Source organism: Mauremys reevesii, linkage group 27 (genome assembly GCF_016161935.1).
Source record: "Mauremys reevesii isolate NIE-2019 linkage group 27, ASM1616193v1, whole genome shotgun sequence".
Lineage (NCBI taxonomy): Eukaryota > Metazoa > Chordata > Testudines > Geoemydidae > Mauremys > Mauremys reevesii.
In genome coordinates, this window is record NC_052649.1 from 9,680,875 (window position 1) to 9,696,494 (window position 15,620).

General features: G+C 43.0%; 1 protein-coding gene across 1 annotated transcript; it reads right to left on the reverse strand.

The window, feature by feature from the left end:
* Positions 1 to 503: 503 nt before the first annotated feature.
* Positions 504 to 14,853, reverse strand: MEOX1 (mesenchyme homeobox 1). The gene is made up of 3 exons (XM_039516442.1): positions 14,220 to 14,853; positions 2,892 to 3,064; positions 504 to 906 (listed from the first exon to the last, which is right to left on the reverse strand). Exons 1-3 carry the CDS (start codon positions 14,668 to 14,670, stop codon positions 784 to 786), a joined length of 747 nt encoding a protein of 248 aa, XP_039372376.1. The 5' UTR covers positions 14,671 to 14,853; the 3' UTR covers positions 504 to 783.
* Positions 14,854 to 15,620: the final 767 nt, after the last annotated feature.

Genomic DNA, 15,620 nt, shown 5'->3' on the forward strand with positions numbered 1-15,620 from the left:
CCTGTGAGATTTAATGTTCTGATTTCAGCAGCTACACTAAGATTAATTAAACAAACCTCCAGTATCTCATTCACACAGGCTTATCAGCAAGGTGCCTGCCATCTCAGCTCTAAATGGAGCCCTTGTCCTTGTGGGAATGATTCCTTCCAAAACTGATGGCTGGAGGCCAATATAGCATTTGGGGGGCCACACTTTTGTTTGACATTTCCACTGCCCCCCAGACTTGCTTATAACCATTTATATTTTCAGTTTGAATGATGCAAGAAACATCAGTGGAGACCAGAGTGTCCGTTACTCGTGGCGTGATGCACGAAGAAAGCTCTTCTGTGGAATGCTCAAGTCCTTTATGGTTTGACAAATAGCAGTGACCAAAGAGAGATGCTGGATAAGGTTATATGTTGGGGAGCTACCACCGAACCCTAAACTGGAGCCTCTAAACTGTGTCTTTTGAGGACTTGAAGACCATGATTGGTTCTTAGAAATCCAGCTCTAGTCAGCTTTATTGGTTTCATAGTCAGTGGGTTTAGTTATTATTTTGAAGAAATACTGGCACTGCCAAGATGGCAGTGGTGAGAGTTCAGTCAGACCCTTCTCTGGACTTTCCTGTGTGCCCTTTACAGTCCCCAAGGCATGTTAAGGCGCACCACTTCCAGAGTCACAGGAGGATGAGATGATTTGAGCAGGGAGGGGCACCCGTTAATGATACAGCTGCTGCTAAACTGTGTGGCGTCAGTTCTCTGACAACCCTTCCTGCGTTCGTCGTACATTACTACTGGTGAGGAGCTATTCAGAGCTCGGGGAGGCAGCAGAGTCCATATCTTCTGTGTCATGCTCGTGAGGGGACACTGGCTGCCCACCCTTCACACGTTTCCACTTCATCCTTCGGTTTTGAAACCACACTTTGACCTGGATGAGAAAAGGAAGGAATTATTCATCAGCTCCCCATTCTCTGTCTCTGCATGCACCTATACAGTGTTCTCCTAGCCATGTCAGTCCCAGGATACTAGAGAACAAGGTGGGTGAAGTCATGGCTTTTATTGTCAGGGAGAGACAAGCTCTCAAGTTTACACAGAGACCTTCTGAAGAAGAAGACCTGAAGAAGAGCTCTGTGTAAGCTCCAAAGCTTGTCTCTCTCACTGACAGAAGTTGGGCCAATAAAAGATGTCTCTCTCTTGTCTCGCTCTGCAAAATTCTGCATTTTTTGGGGTCAAAATAATGGAATATAATCAAGCTGGTCTCAGTTATTTTGATAATTTATTTAACCTACAACACAATGGATGGAGAAGGGGATTGGGGAGAATTGGAGGAAATCACCAACCCTCTCTATCTATTAGTAATGTAGCTAGTATCAACCCTTTATTTCTAGCTATTAGTCAACAAATGTATGCAGCCATATGCTCAGTGTTACATCATAGGCAACTAGGGCTGGGGGCTCAAATTCACAATTTATACTGGATACTGACCATCTCCAAAAAGGCCAGTACCAAACAGGAGCACATTTTGCTAGGAAATTCTCAGTCCAAAAATTTAGACCAGTTCTAATCACCAAAGCACCATAAGCATTTATAAGGCCTTCACAATAAGGCTCCCTTACACCACTCTGGCAATGTAAAGGAGCCTTAAAATTTGTACACCTGTTTTGTACTCCTGAAGGAATTCACAAAGACAAAGGGAACAATTCACCGAGGGAATAGAGCCTGCCCCACGCCTACCTCTTCAGAAACACTCCAAAGCCCCACCCCTCCATGCTGAGCATGCCGCGCATGCCGCAATAGTGAGCGAGAGGGACAGCGTGTCTCTCTCACACGTGCATGACTGCCCTGCTCCTCCCCACCTCAGTGATTTACATCTCTACCAGCTGCTCTGGGTGCCCAAACTGATCTGGCTGCATTGCCAGGGAGGGGGAGCATGACTACTCTTGTGGCTTCCCTTTACTTCCCCATCAGAAGTAATTTTTCTGTGGAGAAGCACAGAAATCTGCAGGGGCCACGAATTCTGTGCACACGCAATGACGGAGAATTCCCCCAGGAGTACTCTATGCATAGACCTGTCCATCTGCCTATCATATTTCTAATAGGCCTAACTGAGTCAGCTAAGCGTATACTATTTCCCTTTCTTCACTTGAGTCATTCCTTTATTGCTCAACTATTAAGCCTTGATAGAAGAACCCTTCCTAAGAGCAGACCAGGAAACTGGGAGCATAGTGACCCTCAAAGTCTACACTCCCCTCACTCTGATACTCCCTAGTCAGTTCACAACATTCCCTTAGCCTGAAAGAAGACAGCTCATCAAATGAGACTCTAACATCCTCTGGACCCTTGTTTCATTTACTGCTGGGCTCCTCGGGATGCTGCAGAGTTTGTGGAGCTAGGGTGACCAGATGTCCCGGTTTTATAGGGACAGTTCCGATATTTGGGGCCTACTGTTATATAGGCGCCTATTACCACCCCCTCCCCTCATACTTGCTGTCTGGTCACCCTAACATTGTGGACCTTGAAGGCTTAGCTCAGTCCTGGTTACCAGCACCTGGGAGCTGCTGCCTAGCCTTTCTTATTACGTACCAGCCTTTTGGTTTGTGCCAGTGAATGGGATAGGTCGTCTGAAGGCACTTAGACACCAGTCATTCAGAAATGGTTTTTGCAGCTTAAAAATTTATTTAAACATGTATATTTTTAACCAAATACCAGAAATCAGCTTCTCAATTATCTCCATGTTAAACTGCATTTGTTAGATTTGCTACAAAGTTTTTCAGGTTGTGTGCAAATATTTATGCACATTTGCAAAAGTAGAAACGGGTGCAATGTGCATATATTGTACATACACCCTTCTGTTTAGGCAGGAATAGCCCTGTCAGCAGGGTACAGCTGAGGAGGCAGATATTCCAGAGGTACCTGTCTCTCGGTGAGGTCCAGATTCACAGCTATCTCATATCTCCTGAGCCTTGTCAAATAATTATGGTGAGCAAATTCAGCTTCTAATTCCCGCAGCTGCTCCTTGGTGAAAGCTGTCCTCTCCTTCCGTGCTTTGCTGCTGGCTTCTGGCTTTCTACTGGAATCCTGGTTTTCTAAGAGGCAAGCATACTTTATGTGTAAATTGCAGTCATAATGGTTAACACAACTATATGCATCAAAGAGAACTGATAGAATCTTGGTTTAGGTCCCAAGTGAAAGCTTGTTTAATGACCCGATTCCATCCCACCTCACAGCATCAGTCACACAGTTGGACACTGTCAGTTTTAGGCACAGAACTGATGGGAGGCTGGATGCACTGGCAGTCGTCTGGAAGCACAGGGCTGGAACATCATGGACTGTGGGGCAGGACTGAGGGGGCATTGGCAGAGCTGTGTGGAGGAAGCTTGCACATCATTTGGCTGCATTGTGCTTGTCTCTAGCTAGCACAATCAGGCCTTCCCTTTCACTTACCATTTTTATATACATACACCATCACCTAGCTAGATTGCTGGTGCCTCAGAGTTTAGTTAAGAATTGGTCTCAATGCCAGTGCACTTAATGAGGTGTGTGGTGACCTCTACTGGTGTATGTCATTTTGCACACACTAGGGCTAGGATCCAGCTTTGGGGGATGAGGAAGCAAAGGTGCTGAGTGTAACCCACCCACACTGATGAGGCAATGACCTTGGACTAGTGGGTGGCTCTGAGCAGGGTTGATAAGACCCAACCCAGTTGGGTCTGGTGCCTGCACGTTCCCCTGGAAATGTGTTTGGGTTGTGAACGTAACCACAGAAAAGATCTCACTAGAGTGAACACAGCAATGGGAAGAGTGGGGTGAGACCACTGGTGGCATCATGTCTTTTAGAGTTACTCAGCTCTTATTGAAGTGCCCTGAGCTGTTTTTCACTGATCGTACACTTAGTTGTCATATACCCCTGGGAAAGTCACATTTCCAAAGCTGGCCTTGCGAGTCCTAGCTGGAGAGCTGCTGTCCAAGCCCCATTTTAAAACGCTCTGACAATGACCATAGCCACATGCAAAGTAAGATCGGCTTACTATAAATGACCCATTCTTGTATATATCTAAGCAACAGAGGGACCCAGCTTCTCTGCTTCAGTGTGCAAAGGCAAAGCCCATGCCCTTGTGACAGGAACTTGTTCTACAAGTTCTAGCACTGAGATGTGAGCTGGCTGGTTTCAGTGGAAGTGAAAGAGGTTTTGTAGCCAGTGGAATGTTTTGTCTCATCTCAAGGGCTTGTTTTTGAAAAATCTATAATTGTTTAATGATGCCATTTTCCATTGTGTTTCCATCGCTGTCTGAAATGAAAAGCTCCACACATTAGGGAGCATCTGGTTACTTCATTGGGAAGACAGAAACTCCGGCAGTGTTGGAAGGATGAAGAGGAGGGGGAGGAAGTAAGACCACCGGTGGAGGGCGATGTACCTTGCCAAGCTGCCCTGAACATTTGGGCCTTGCTGAACTTTGGGTTTTGCAGTAAATTTTCCCTGCAGCGCTCAACTTTGTTCTTTAACCAACTTCGAGCTCTGCTGTTTGTCAATATCTTCACCACTTAGGAAAGTCAGCATGAAGACGTGGTGATGTCAGGGCCGGCAAACACCTTGCAGTGCAAAACAGCAGCTTTGGAACCTCACTGAAATATGACATGAACTGGGATGCATCAACTCCAGCTAGGCTTAATAAATATATACCAATGAATACACGTATTTCATCAGCTCTCTGCTCAGAATTAGCCACCCCATCAACCCCTTATCTAAAGCCCTTCAGGTTCCAGTTTTCTATATAGCCAGAAGGGAGACAAGGAGAACCAAGGATTCCGCAGCAGCAAGCATTTTGGAAAAAGAAGGGAGCTATTCTGGGGATTAATGTTCACCTATTTTCAGAGCAGTATAAAGTGTTCTCTCTCTCTCTCTCTCCTCCCCTCAACCCCAATAATAGCAATACTATTATTGAGTTATTTCAAGGAGATGCACAAAAGAAGATTGGAGAAGCAATATATATAATAGTTGGTTTCCTTTGACAAACAAATTGAGCATTTGGTAAATGCTGTTGCATTATATATCCATTGCTTCTGTACAGAAGAGAGAGAGCAATGGATATATAATGCAACAGCAATGGATATATAATGCAACAGCATTTACCAAATGCTCAATTTGTTTGTCAAAGGAAACCAACTGGAATAATCCATTAGGTTCAAATTTAGGATTTATAATGTGTTCACTCTTAGTGCTGCCCATCAGAAATAGAGAAATTACATGCAACTCCCATTAACAATAATTTCTGCTAGGAACTGCCAGCATTACCTGGTGAAATTGTCCTTGGCTACATTTCTAAAAAATGTTTTTCATTTCTAACAATCTGTTCATTGTAGCTTGATCTTTAACCCACCTCCCAACCAAATAACAAACTAAGAGGAAAAATCACCCCAAAATATTCCACCCAGCATCAAACCCAATTGCACAGGTTTACTAGGCAGCAGGTTTAAAACAAACAAAAGGCAGTATTTCTTCACACAACACATAGTCAACCTGTGGAACTCTTTGCCAGAGGATGTTGTGAAGGCCAAGACTATAAAAGGATTAAAAAAAGAACTAGATACATTTATGGAGGATAGGTCCATCAATGTCTATTAGCCAGGATGGGCAGGGATGGCGATCCTAGTCTCTGTTTGCCAGAAGCTTGGAATGAGTGACAGGGGATGGGTCACTTGATGATTACCTGTTCTGTTCATTCCCTCCGGGGCACCTGGCACTGGCCACTGTCAGAAGACCAGACACTGGGCTAGATGGACCTTTGGTCTGACCTAGTATGGCCGTTCTTATGTTCACAGAAATCCTCCACTTCGCCATCTTCCTGAGTAAACAGACCAGCCTCACATCATTCCCCAAAGGTCAACAAGTTTGGGGGTTGACAGAGCAGCAGGAGGAAGCAAATTTCATAGCTGAGGACCCCATGTGGAGAGGCCCTTGCCACCAGCTCCTGAGAGCTTCCAGCTCAGGAGATTCCCAGCTGCTCTCTGCTCTCTAGGGGCAGCATGAGGAGAACTGCAATCTCTGATGTAGCCAGGACCCAAATCATGCAAGGCTGTAGTGATTGAAGCCAATAACACAAATTGTATCTGCACAAATTAGTAGCCAGTGTAGTCTAAGCAAGGAAGCAGCAACATTCTGCCCTAGCTGAAGCTCCCCAGTTTGCCTCATGTGAGTGAATCATTTCTAAAGAAGGTAATTTCACTGGTCTTTTTTGTTAAGAAACTATTTCAGTCATCTTTAATGATTTAACTCTGCTCCTCAGGCTGATTAGCTTGGGGAACGGAATAGGCTGTGTAACTTGGAGCCTGTGGCATGGGCCATATGCCACACAGAGCTGCTAAAGGGACTGGCTGCTTAATTATGATTGTGGTTTTTGTGCCTTTCCAAAAGTGGAAACTGGCTCTCCTTTTCTTTGGAGTTTTGGTCATAGGATGTGGAAAATACAGAATGCACATGAAATATTGCAAGTCCTTGCTTTAGAAAGGTTTTTCTCTCCAGCACAATCCACAAAAAGATCCCAACCCAGAAAGTCCTCTAGCATCAAAAGATATGGTGGCATTTATCACAGACTGTGAACATTTTCAGACCTCCATCCTCTCCCTGGATCTCACATCTCTGCCATGCTCACATCTGCAGCTTAATCAAACAGGTTTTTCCCTAAAGGGGGTGTGGTGCAACAAAGACACATGGGAGCCAAAAAGTACTTGTGTCTTTGTGCCATAAAATTTCCAAAACAAGATCTGCATCAACCTTTGCATGCAGAGGGAGAGGGGCAAAGTTGACCAGTGATTTATAAAAGTATAATGGGCCAGAGTGTAAATCTGGAGTCACTCCAGTAAAGTCAGGGGATTTACTCTGGATTTACACCAGTGTGATTGCAATCAAAATCAGTCCCCATGAGAAGAAAGGCGAGAGAACACATCTGTGAGAGCAGTGACACAGAAACAATGCTCACCTGGCTTCATCCTCTGCCCACTTCAGCCACACTGTGCAGAGTTAGACACAGAACAGTTTCTCTGCAAATATTTCAAGAAAGCTTCTCTCTCACCCGTAACTCATAGCCTGCCTCTCCCATTGCTGTTATCCAGCATTGATTTCTGCAGCGCATTTTGGGGTACTGCTGGTGTGAGCAACTATCTATACAAAATAGCTGCGTGTAGCATTTTGTAACAGCTGAGACGTCAGGTCTGTTACAGCTGTGACTTTCCGGGAGACTCACTTTGAATTTGGGACTTGAACTCTGAATTGAGAAGCCGAAAGGAAACGTGTCCAGGTCATAGTAATTGTCATGTTGGATCAGAGTCTAGTGTGAGGTCCAGGCTATGACAGTGTTTCAGAACAAGGTGCAAGAAATGTCCCAGTAGGCAGATGTAAGATAAACTGCGCCCCCATGAAGGGGCCTCATCTTAACCCCTAATAGTTAGAGCTTGGCTGAAGCACTGAAGCATGAAGGTCAGTTGGTAGTGCATGTACAGGGACACATTTGGTTGCTAGATGTGCATGGGGTTTCCTAGCCAGTTGCTATGCACCTGAAGTTTTAATTATTGACATTTTGTAAATTTCTGTAGTTTTTTCCCCCTTCCAATCAATAAAGGGGTTACAAAAACATTGGAGTGTCTGCATAATGTCTTTGAAGTAACGTTTTCTCATGCTAAAGGCTTTTGGGGCATATTTATTCTAGCTAGTTAAAAAAGCAAGATGCTGAAAGATTTGCTGTTATGGAACAAGTCACAGGATTCCAAAATCTCAGCTAACAGGATGTGTGTGTGTGTCTGTGGCTTTCACCACGTGCATTCATGTTGTCCAAGTTAAATGATTTCATAGATAGCTGACTCATTTGACATCTGTTCCTAAAGTAACTAGAAGTTCTTATCAGTGTGCACCTCAGGGAGGTATATTACCTGTCAAACTATTTCAGATGTAGCTCTACTCAAGGATAACATGATCAACATGTAAAGTCCTCATAATCTAGGGAACCAGTTTTCCTTTGGTCCCTCTGAGGTCATCCAGAGGGGGAGGAGAGTTTCTGTAGCTGTTTCATTACAATTAAGTTAATCATAATTTCCAAACCACTGAGTCTTCCTAGATTCTGACAACACTTAGTTGTTTAGCTTGATTTAGCATTATCTCTGCTAGCACAAAATTAGAACAGTCTAATTGCTAAAGTAAAAGGTTTGATGTAAATGAACATCCCAAGCCAGCCCAGGGCTGGGGCAATTAAGCATGCCACCTGGTGGCTTTTGATATGTTTTCTTCCTGCCTTAACTGTACTTGTGTCGACAGGCGGATGCCTGCAGAAAAATCCAGTTAAACTCAGCTGGTGAACTGACATTTTACACTTTCTTATGAAAAGACGTGTCTACGGAAGAGACTAGCCAGTAGCAGCAGTAATCGTTTCATATGTTACATAGCCCAGGTCTAAAGAAAGAGGTGCAGGAAAGATCACTATAAAAGGTGAAGGGATAGTCATTTTTTTCTTCCCTAATGCAGGTTCAGGTCAGTGCTACTCTGATAAGTACAGGCAGGATGTGCTGAAATTTGGAACTGAAACTTACAAAAATATTACAAAAAATAAGAAAGATCTCCTACAGAGACGTCTGCAGCTTCAGCATTTGTTTGCTGCAGGCAAAGCAGGGTGGATCCTTGGGACAGTTTTCATATTATTTATTTGCTGTTTGTATAGCACCCTCAATGTGATGGATACTTTAAAAAGAGCCGAAACAAATAAGGTATCTGCCCCAAAGACCCTACAATAGAAAGTTATACAGGGAGTTCACAAAGGAAGGGGAATAAGGAGGCAGGGAATGTGCAGCGTGAGCAAATTCAGCAGCATTGTGTTAGTTCTGCTGTCTTTTTTTTCCCCTGAAATGTTGAATTTAGTCTTGATGATTTTAACATTTCAGCATGTCTGAGAGCTTGTGGAGGAGAAGATGTCTATGGTTTATGGGCCAGTTCAAAGAGGTGTTTCACAGTAATAGCTCATAATTGATTTATGTAGCTGAAACTTGCAAAGTGCTTTGAGATCCTTGGTAAAAAGCATCTAGATATCCAATGTGTGTATTATTATTTATTAATAAGCTGCAAAAATGGGCTGCATTAAGTGAAAAGCTCATTGTATTGTCCCAGAGTGCTGTATCCTCCTCTCAACACACACAGGATTCTGATTGTTCTGTCTTTTCACGCACATATGGTACATCTAATGTGTCATTTACAAATCAGTCAAAATTCAGCCTAATTATTGCAGCATATTTCACCCAGAATGTTTGAATCTTCCTGTCTCTGTTTGGTCAAGTCTTCACTTAATCACAGATGTGGAAGTGAAACACCTGCCATTGATTCACCAACCTTTCCACTGCTCTTGCCCTCTGGCTTTTTATTTGCATCTCAGGTTGTGACTAACTCTGACTTCAGCATCTGCTAACAGGCACATTAGAATCTACATGCTTTTTAGGGCACCGTGACTGCAAATGCAGGTCAACCATAAAAAAACCTCCGTGTGTCTCTGCCATCCGTGGTATGACTAGTAGAGGCTCTCATGGGAGATTTTGTTTGAAATTTGATGGAGGACTGTAAATAGGGTTAATATTTTACTTAGGCAATAAGACAAGGCAGTGTATGTTCTTTCAAATGTAAAAGTAAATATCAGAAAACTAGGCCAAGCACTTATTTAATCTTCTAGTAGGCTTCCTGCAGTATACAGCTTATTATTTACTATTTGTATTGCATATAGACGCCCCAGCCAAGATCTGGGCCCCACTGTGCTCAGCACGGTATGTGCGCATAGCGAGAGTCCAGGCCTGCCCCAGAGAGTTTACACACTAAATAGAAAAAGGAAAACAGTCACAGAGCAGAGAAGTGACTTACCCAAGTCAGCTACAGAAGCAGGAATAGAACCCAATCCTCATGCATCCTAGCTAGAGCCATTATACTATGTGCCTTCTCAGTTCATTATACAAAGTTTAATTACCAGTTTGTTCAAGGGACAGTTGGGCAAGTCACATATTTTTAGGTAGATTTCCTTACCTGTGTTATTACATTATTGAGATAAGAAGGGTTTTAAAAATTGAATTTACTTCTCACGGTTATGGCTGATCTTTTACTTTGCACACTTCACTGAGTTTGGAAAAGGGAAATAGGCTGGTCAGTTTGTTTTATTTATAGACTATTTCTGACCACTTTCACTTTCTGGTTCTAATGCACCAGCACACTGGTGTAATGTCTAGGTTGCAACACTGCAGGGGGAGTGCTTAAATCCAAAATTAAGATTATTTTAGTTGGGTATTAAAATGATAGCGCTATTTTCATTGATCCTTGGATTTATAAAACCTTATGTTTTGCATCGAAAGTGAACTGACACTGTCCTTTGAAAATTTTGTAACATATTTTAGGCTTTTCCTAGGATAAAAGGCAGCATATGAATGTAAAATGTTGTAAATGAATCCTTGCACATTGTCGTCCGATCTCATCTCTGATACATCCCCATTTAAATTCTGCATGTTTTCATTTATATAAAGATAATGGACCAAATTCTGCTCTCAGTTACATCAGTACAACTCCCCCAGATTCAATAGCGCTTACCAGCAGATAAACATTTTGTAATTGCTGATAAATAAACAGAATAACCAAATTTAATTTACTGTTTCCTGTGTTCTAGTGTGACCTGTTCTTACTACATGGTTTTCTAGTTTGTTGAGTGATAGAAAACTGAAATATCCAAACTGTCTATGTGAATGAGTTGGGTTTCTGCCAGGATTCTGTGTTTTATTTGTAAATGTGTGTGGATAGACATGGACAGGCTGGACATGTCTTCTGTGCTGCAGTCATCTGGAAAATGCAGAAAGTCTAAAATGAGATTACAGAAGGTCTGTTCAAAGCTTGCTCTGGGTGCCATATATGCCCCACACAGTCAGTGCCTGCGGGGGTTTATTAGTCACTCCGACACTCAGACCATTTGTTGTTTTATTTAAGAGCTTGTTTAAGTGCCTGTGGCATTGTTTGTTTACTTGGTAACCGTCATTTTATCATATGGAAAACGTAGAATACCATAAGTTACAAGTCAGTTTAAAACTCCTTGGCTTTTGTAATGTTGGCAATTGCAAGGCATCATGTTAAAGCCATTTTTATATGTGATGGGTATGGTTGCACAGTACTGAAAATCTGGCGAAATCTATAAAGACAATAATTGGAAATGTTAGGGCTGATGTACAGGAGAACTATTGCAATGATAGGTATGAAAACAAATCCTAGCCCATCTTCTGCCTTGACTTTCTTGGGCATACCTAGGTTGTCAGTCAGGGTAGACCAGAGCCTCTTACTAATAAAAGTCAGTAGAAAAGGGGTGTGGGTGTAAGGTATGTACATGAATACTTGCACATATTAATATTGCTGTGACTGCTACTGCCCGTACTAGGCAGTTATATAAATATGTTTAAACATTACAGCATTTCAATGAAGAATTCATGGATTAAGCAGAATGGTCAATCTTTCTTTTACACAGAGAGAACACTGTAAGTCTCCCTGTTTATCACAGAGGTAAACTTGCTTTGGACTTTTTGGGGAGCACTATACTAGCAAAGAGCCCAATCCTGAAGTCCCTATTGCATATCCTCTGCTGAATATGGACCAAGAAAGAATTACAGGATTTTGCACCAAAACAAATAATTGAAATTCAATGCCTGTGCTACAGTACAGCAAAGACAGTAGCTGGTAAGACACCATCACATAGCTCTGTATAATACAGTATTAACTTGCAGCATGTCTCAAGGTGGTAGATAATTGCTGTTTCACTTTATTAACAACTGCTAACTTCTGAAGAGCGCACTCTTTGGACACTTGGATTTTGCTAAAGCAAACTGGAGCCAATTCTCAGGAGGAAGGAGAGGAAGCGTGTCCCACTTAAACTATAAATGTGTGTCCAGCTGCATTTCAAGGAACTGCCATTAGATTTCAGGAAATCAGAATGTTTAAAGGGACAGGACTTTCTCCCGGTTTGTTTTATTGTATTTTATTCTGGAGGAGGGGAAGGAGTAGTACTGTTAATTTTATCTGCTGCTTTATCAGCACAGAAGTGAATGAAATGAAAGCAGCAATGGAATCACCTTTGAGACAAGGTGTTAAACTAGAGAAGGAGGAATAATGAAAACAGTTGGCCAGAAGGTAGAGAATCATTTTATATTTCAGTGATGTCATGTGTAGCAGCATTGGTTACAGCTCCTCTGTAATGACAGGCGTATGGGTTGGCAGCAAGAGGGAGGAGAGAGTGGCAAGGTTTGCTCACAGCAATAAGGGGGTGAAAGGTGTCAGGGACTATTTGTCATCTGCTTAACACATGAGGACATGCTTTGGAATCCCATTAAACTATTAAGAATAAAGATATCCATTAATGGGAATGTACTGAGATGTCCCGGCTACTTCTTAATCCCATAAATTCTTTAAAAAAATCCCTAATGACTTGCAATATTGTTGTTCTGTTCTGGAAAAATTGTTCTTTGTATTATTTTTATGGTCATTTGTTGCCTGAAAATCCTTTATGGGCTTGGATGTCCAAAAATGATATCAAGCTTGGTTTCTAGAGACTATGAAATATCTAAGGGAGTAGTTTAGAGTCTGGGACTCAAAGAGGTTTGGGTTATTATCTGTTTCAGATACTCACAGACAGCCTGCCAATGTCTGGAGGGAACTGAAATGGGAAGCTCTCTGGAGCAGAGATTAGGACTAACAATGGCACTGACAGAACGAGAGAGAGAGGAGGATATTGGAGTTAAGGTGTTGGGTAGAAAGTCAGGAGATCTGGGTTGAATGCCTAGCTCTGCCCAGGCAGCTCGTGTGACTTTGGGCAAGTCATTTAATCTCTCTGTGCCTCAGTTCCTGGTCTCTAAATTGGGGATGATAGGGAAATATCTCCCAAGGGTGCTGGGAGAATAAATGCATCAATGTTTTTGGTGGGCACAAATACTTCAGTGAGGGACTCATAATAAATACCTAACTCAATAGCTTTCTTAAGAGACACGACCAGTTTCTCCATGTCTATATTTCATACTGACAGCAGCAGCAAGTCTGCAGCAAAGTATCCATGAGATCCTTGAAAACTAGGAGGTGGAAGATTTTCAATTTCAAAGTTGCAACAACACAATTAAACCCACCTGCACTGTTCTTCTTATAGCTGAAGACAACATGTCCTGGTTATGTCTAATGGGCAAGTCATTAATACCAACTCGACCACTGATTTTGGATTTGAATTGAAAGTATTAAATGCTCAGCCAAACTGACACAAAGGTGGAATGTGTATCAAAGGGGAGGGGAGGAGGCATCTTCAACTGCAGACAGCTGAAAACGACCTTCCATGTTTGGCTGCATTTAACCTGCACTGCGCTACAACATAGCTTCCTACAATGGGCAGCTCTAGATAGCAGAGGTCAGAGCCCAGATTCTGCAGTGGTAGGTGCATTAGCAACGAAGATGGAGAGACAGGTCAATGCTATTCAGCTCTCAAATGATTTGTAAAATTAGTTACATAATTTTCCTGTTAGATTCTCAGCACCTAGCAATATAGATGCTACCTGAAGTCAAGTTAAAGGGCAGAATGAGTGTCCCCCTTGGAGTTCGCCCTCATGGTACAGGACCCACTGCTGCAGAAGAATGCATTTAGCAATCCAGGGATCCACAGCTTTCCTGCTGTCTCCTCCTTTATGACTCGGGGTGTGAGATCTGACAGTGATTTATTCCCAGTGAATTTTGTGTTACTTTTGAGTGTCTCGATCCTTTTCTAATCCCTTTAATCTTAGCGACAGTAACTAGCCCAGAGCCTGTTTTGCTTTTCCCTGTTTCTAACACACTCCCACAGGCTGCCTGTTCTTTGACACCCCCCATCACTTCACACTTGGGCAAATGGCAGCCACACAATGTATCTGCTCCTTATTTAGGGCTGTGCTCCCAATATATGGGACACCATGTGATTCTGTCTGACACTTACAGAAAGGCCGAGCTAGCTCGTTCAGGCCCAAGATCTGGAAAAGCTACATAAATACAAGGCAGCAGCAAACAGAAAGCCCTCTACTTCGGTAGTAGTGCTCTATATTGCCAGCTACACTCTTCCCTCGTCGAGAATTCTGAAATGTAATTCTCACTGGTTTCCTTTCCTAATCTCTGCTGTAGAACCTTACAGATGTTCTGACGCTGTGAACTTTGCTACCCCAGATCCCTGGTGACATGCCACCTACCTGAGGTTTCCTTTTTCCTTTTGGATGCCTTTTTCTCAGTTTCATTTGTAGTGTTTCCTGGTACCCCATAATCTTCATTCATGCCCCCTGCAGCAGCCACTAGGTTTGGGCTGCTGCTTTCTAGCTCCCCAGAACCCAAGGCCAGTCCTGGATTTAGCCGCCTTCTGGCCTCGGATGCTGCAAAGTGCCAGTCAGAATGCTGGAAAGAAGGGTGCTGCTCTGCGAACATGCGTTCCTCTCGGGGGAAGCTGTGTGGGGCAGTGGCCAAGCAAGAGGCTGAGAAATCGGAATATGCAGCAAAGTCTGGTTTTTGATGGAATGAGAATGGTGCTTGTGGGTAATGATGCGCTCCTGCTGCTGTGCTGAGCTCCGAATGGGCATTCCGCAGGCACCCCCAGAGTGGGGTCGTGGGACGGGGACTTCGCATACAGCTACTCACGGAGGGATCCATTGCTGGCTCTATGCTGTCTGTGCTCCGAGATTCGTAACTGGATTTAGCTCAGGCTTCAAGGATATGAAAGAGGGGGAAAAAATAGCTCCAAACTTGTATGGAAAAACAGAATTGGATCTCCCCCACCGCCTCCCCTAAAAAATGGTTTGTGGATTTTGTTCTACTGCAAATTTGTTAGTTTGGAAGCTTGACTAAACTTCCGCATAGTCCCAGCTAGAAAATCCCAACCAGATCTATGCAGCAATTGGGCTGAACAGTTTCCCAAGGCCTGCAGCTGCCTCCCTGTGAAATGCTGGACATGGGTGAAACACTTTTTAAATACTGTGCCGGGCAGCGAGTGACAAGTTTGTGAAGTGAAATGTGAGAGTGGGGAGGGAGGGGTTAACCTGCATACACTCAGCCCCTCCAACCAAAGCAAAGCAGGCAACTATTAATCATCCGAAACCTTATATGCACATCTAATGGGATTTGCAGATGGAGACTTTTAAAGAAACATTGTCTGTATTTTTTTATAAAGGGAGAGAGCAGCACACAAAAAGGCTTTAATGTTTCCCTACAACACTATGAAGTTATTTTTATTGCACTGTTAACAAAATTCCCCAAGTCTTGGACTTGGAAAAAGCCCTAAACCAGATCCAGAATTCAACAGATGTCAAATTCCAGGGACTAAAACAGGGGAAATAAAAGCAAGAGAGAACTTCACTGATTGCATTTGATTTAAGGGCCAATCAAAGGGTAAAAAAAATTAAACCTGATATTTTTATCCAAGGTTTTGTGAGTGACTTATGTTGACTTTTTAGAAAGAGGGATTTGCTGATATGTGGTTTCTGCTGCCAATGGCAAAGAATCATCCCTTTTTGTGTCCCACTTTCCAGAGGATTGTCAAAATGATACTTTTCTCCAAAGAAGTCTCTGGTTTTCATGCCAATGGGAGACACATTTTTCATCTT

Excerpts from the sequence above, each read along its gene's own strand:
- MEOX1 (XM_039516442.1), bottom strand. The coding sequence starts at position 14,670 with ATGGATCCCTCCGTGAGTAGCTGTATGCGAAGTCCCCGTCCCACGACC. Across the intron at positions 3,065-14,219 it reads AAGGAAAAAGGAAACCTCAG|AAAACCAGGATTCCAGTAGA; the intron begins GTAGGTGGCATG and ends CTTGCCTCTTAG. Across the intron at positions 907-2,891 it reads TGGACCTCACCGAGAGACAG|GTCAAAGTGTGGTTTCAAAA; the intron begins GTACCTCTGGAA and ends TTTCTCATCCAG.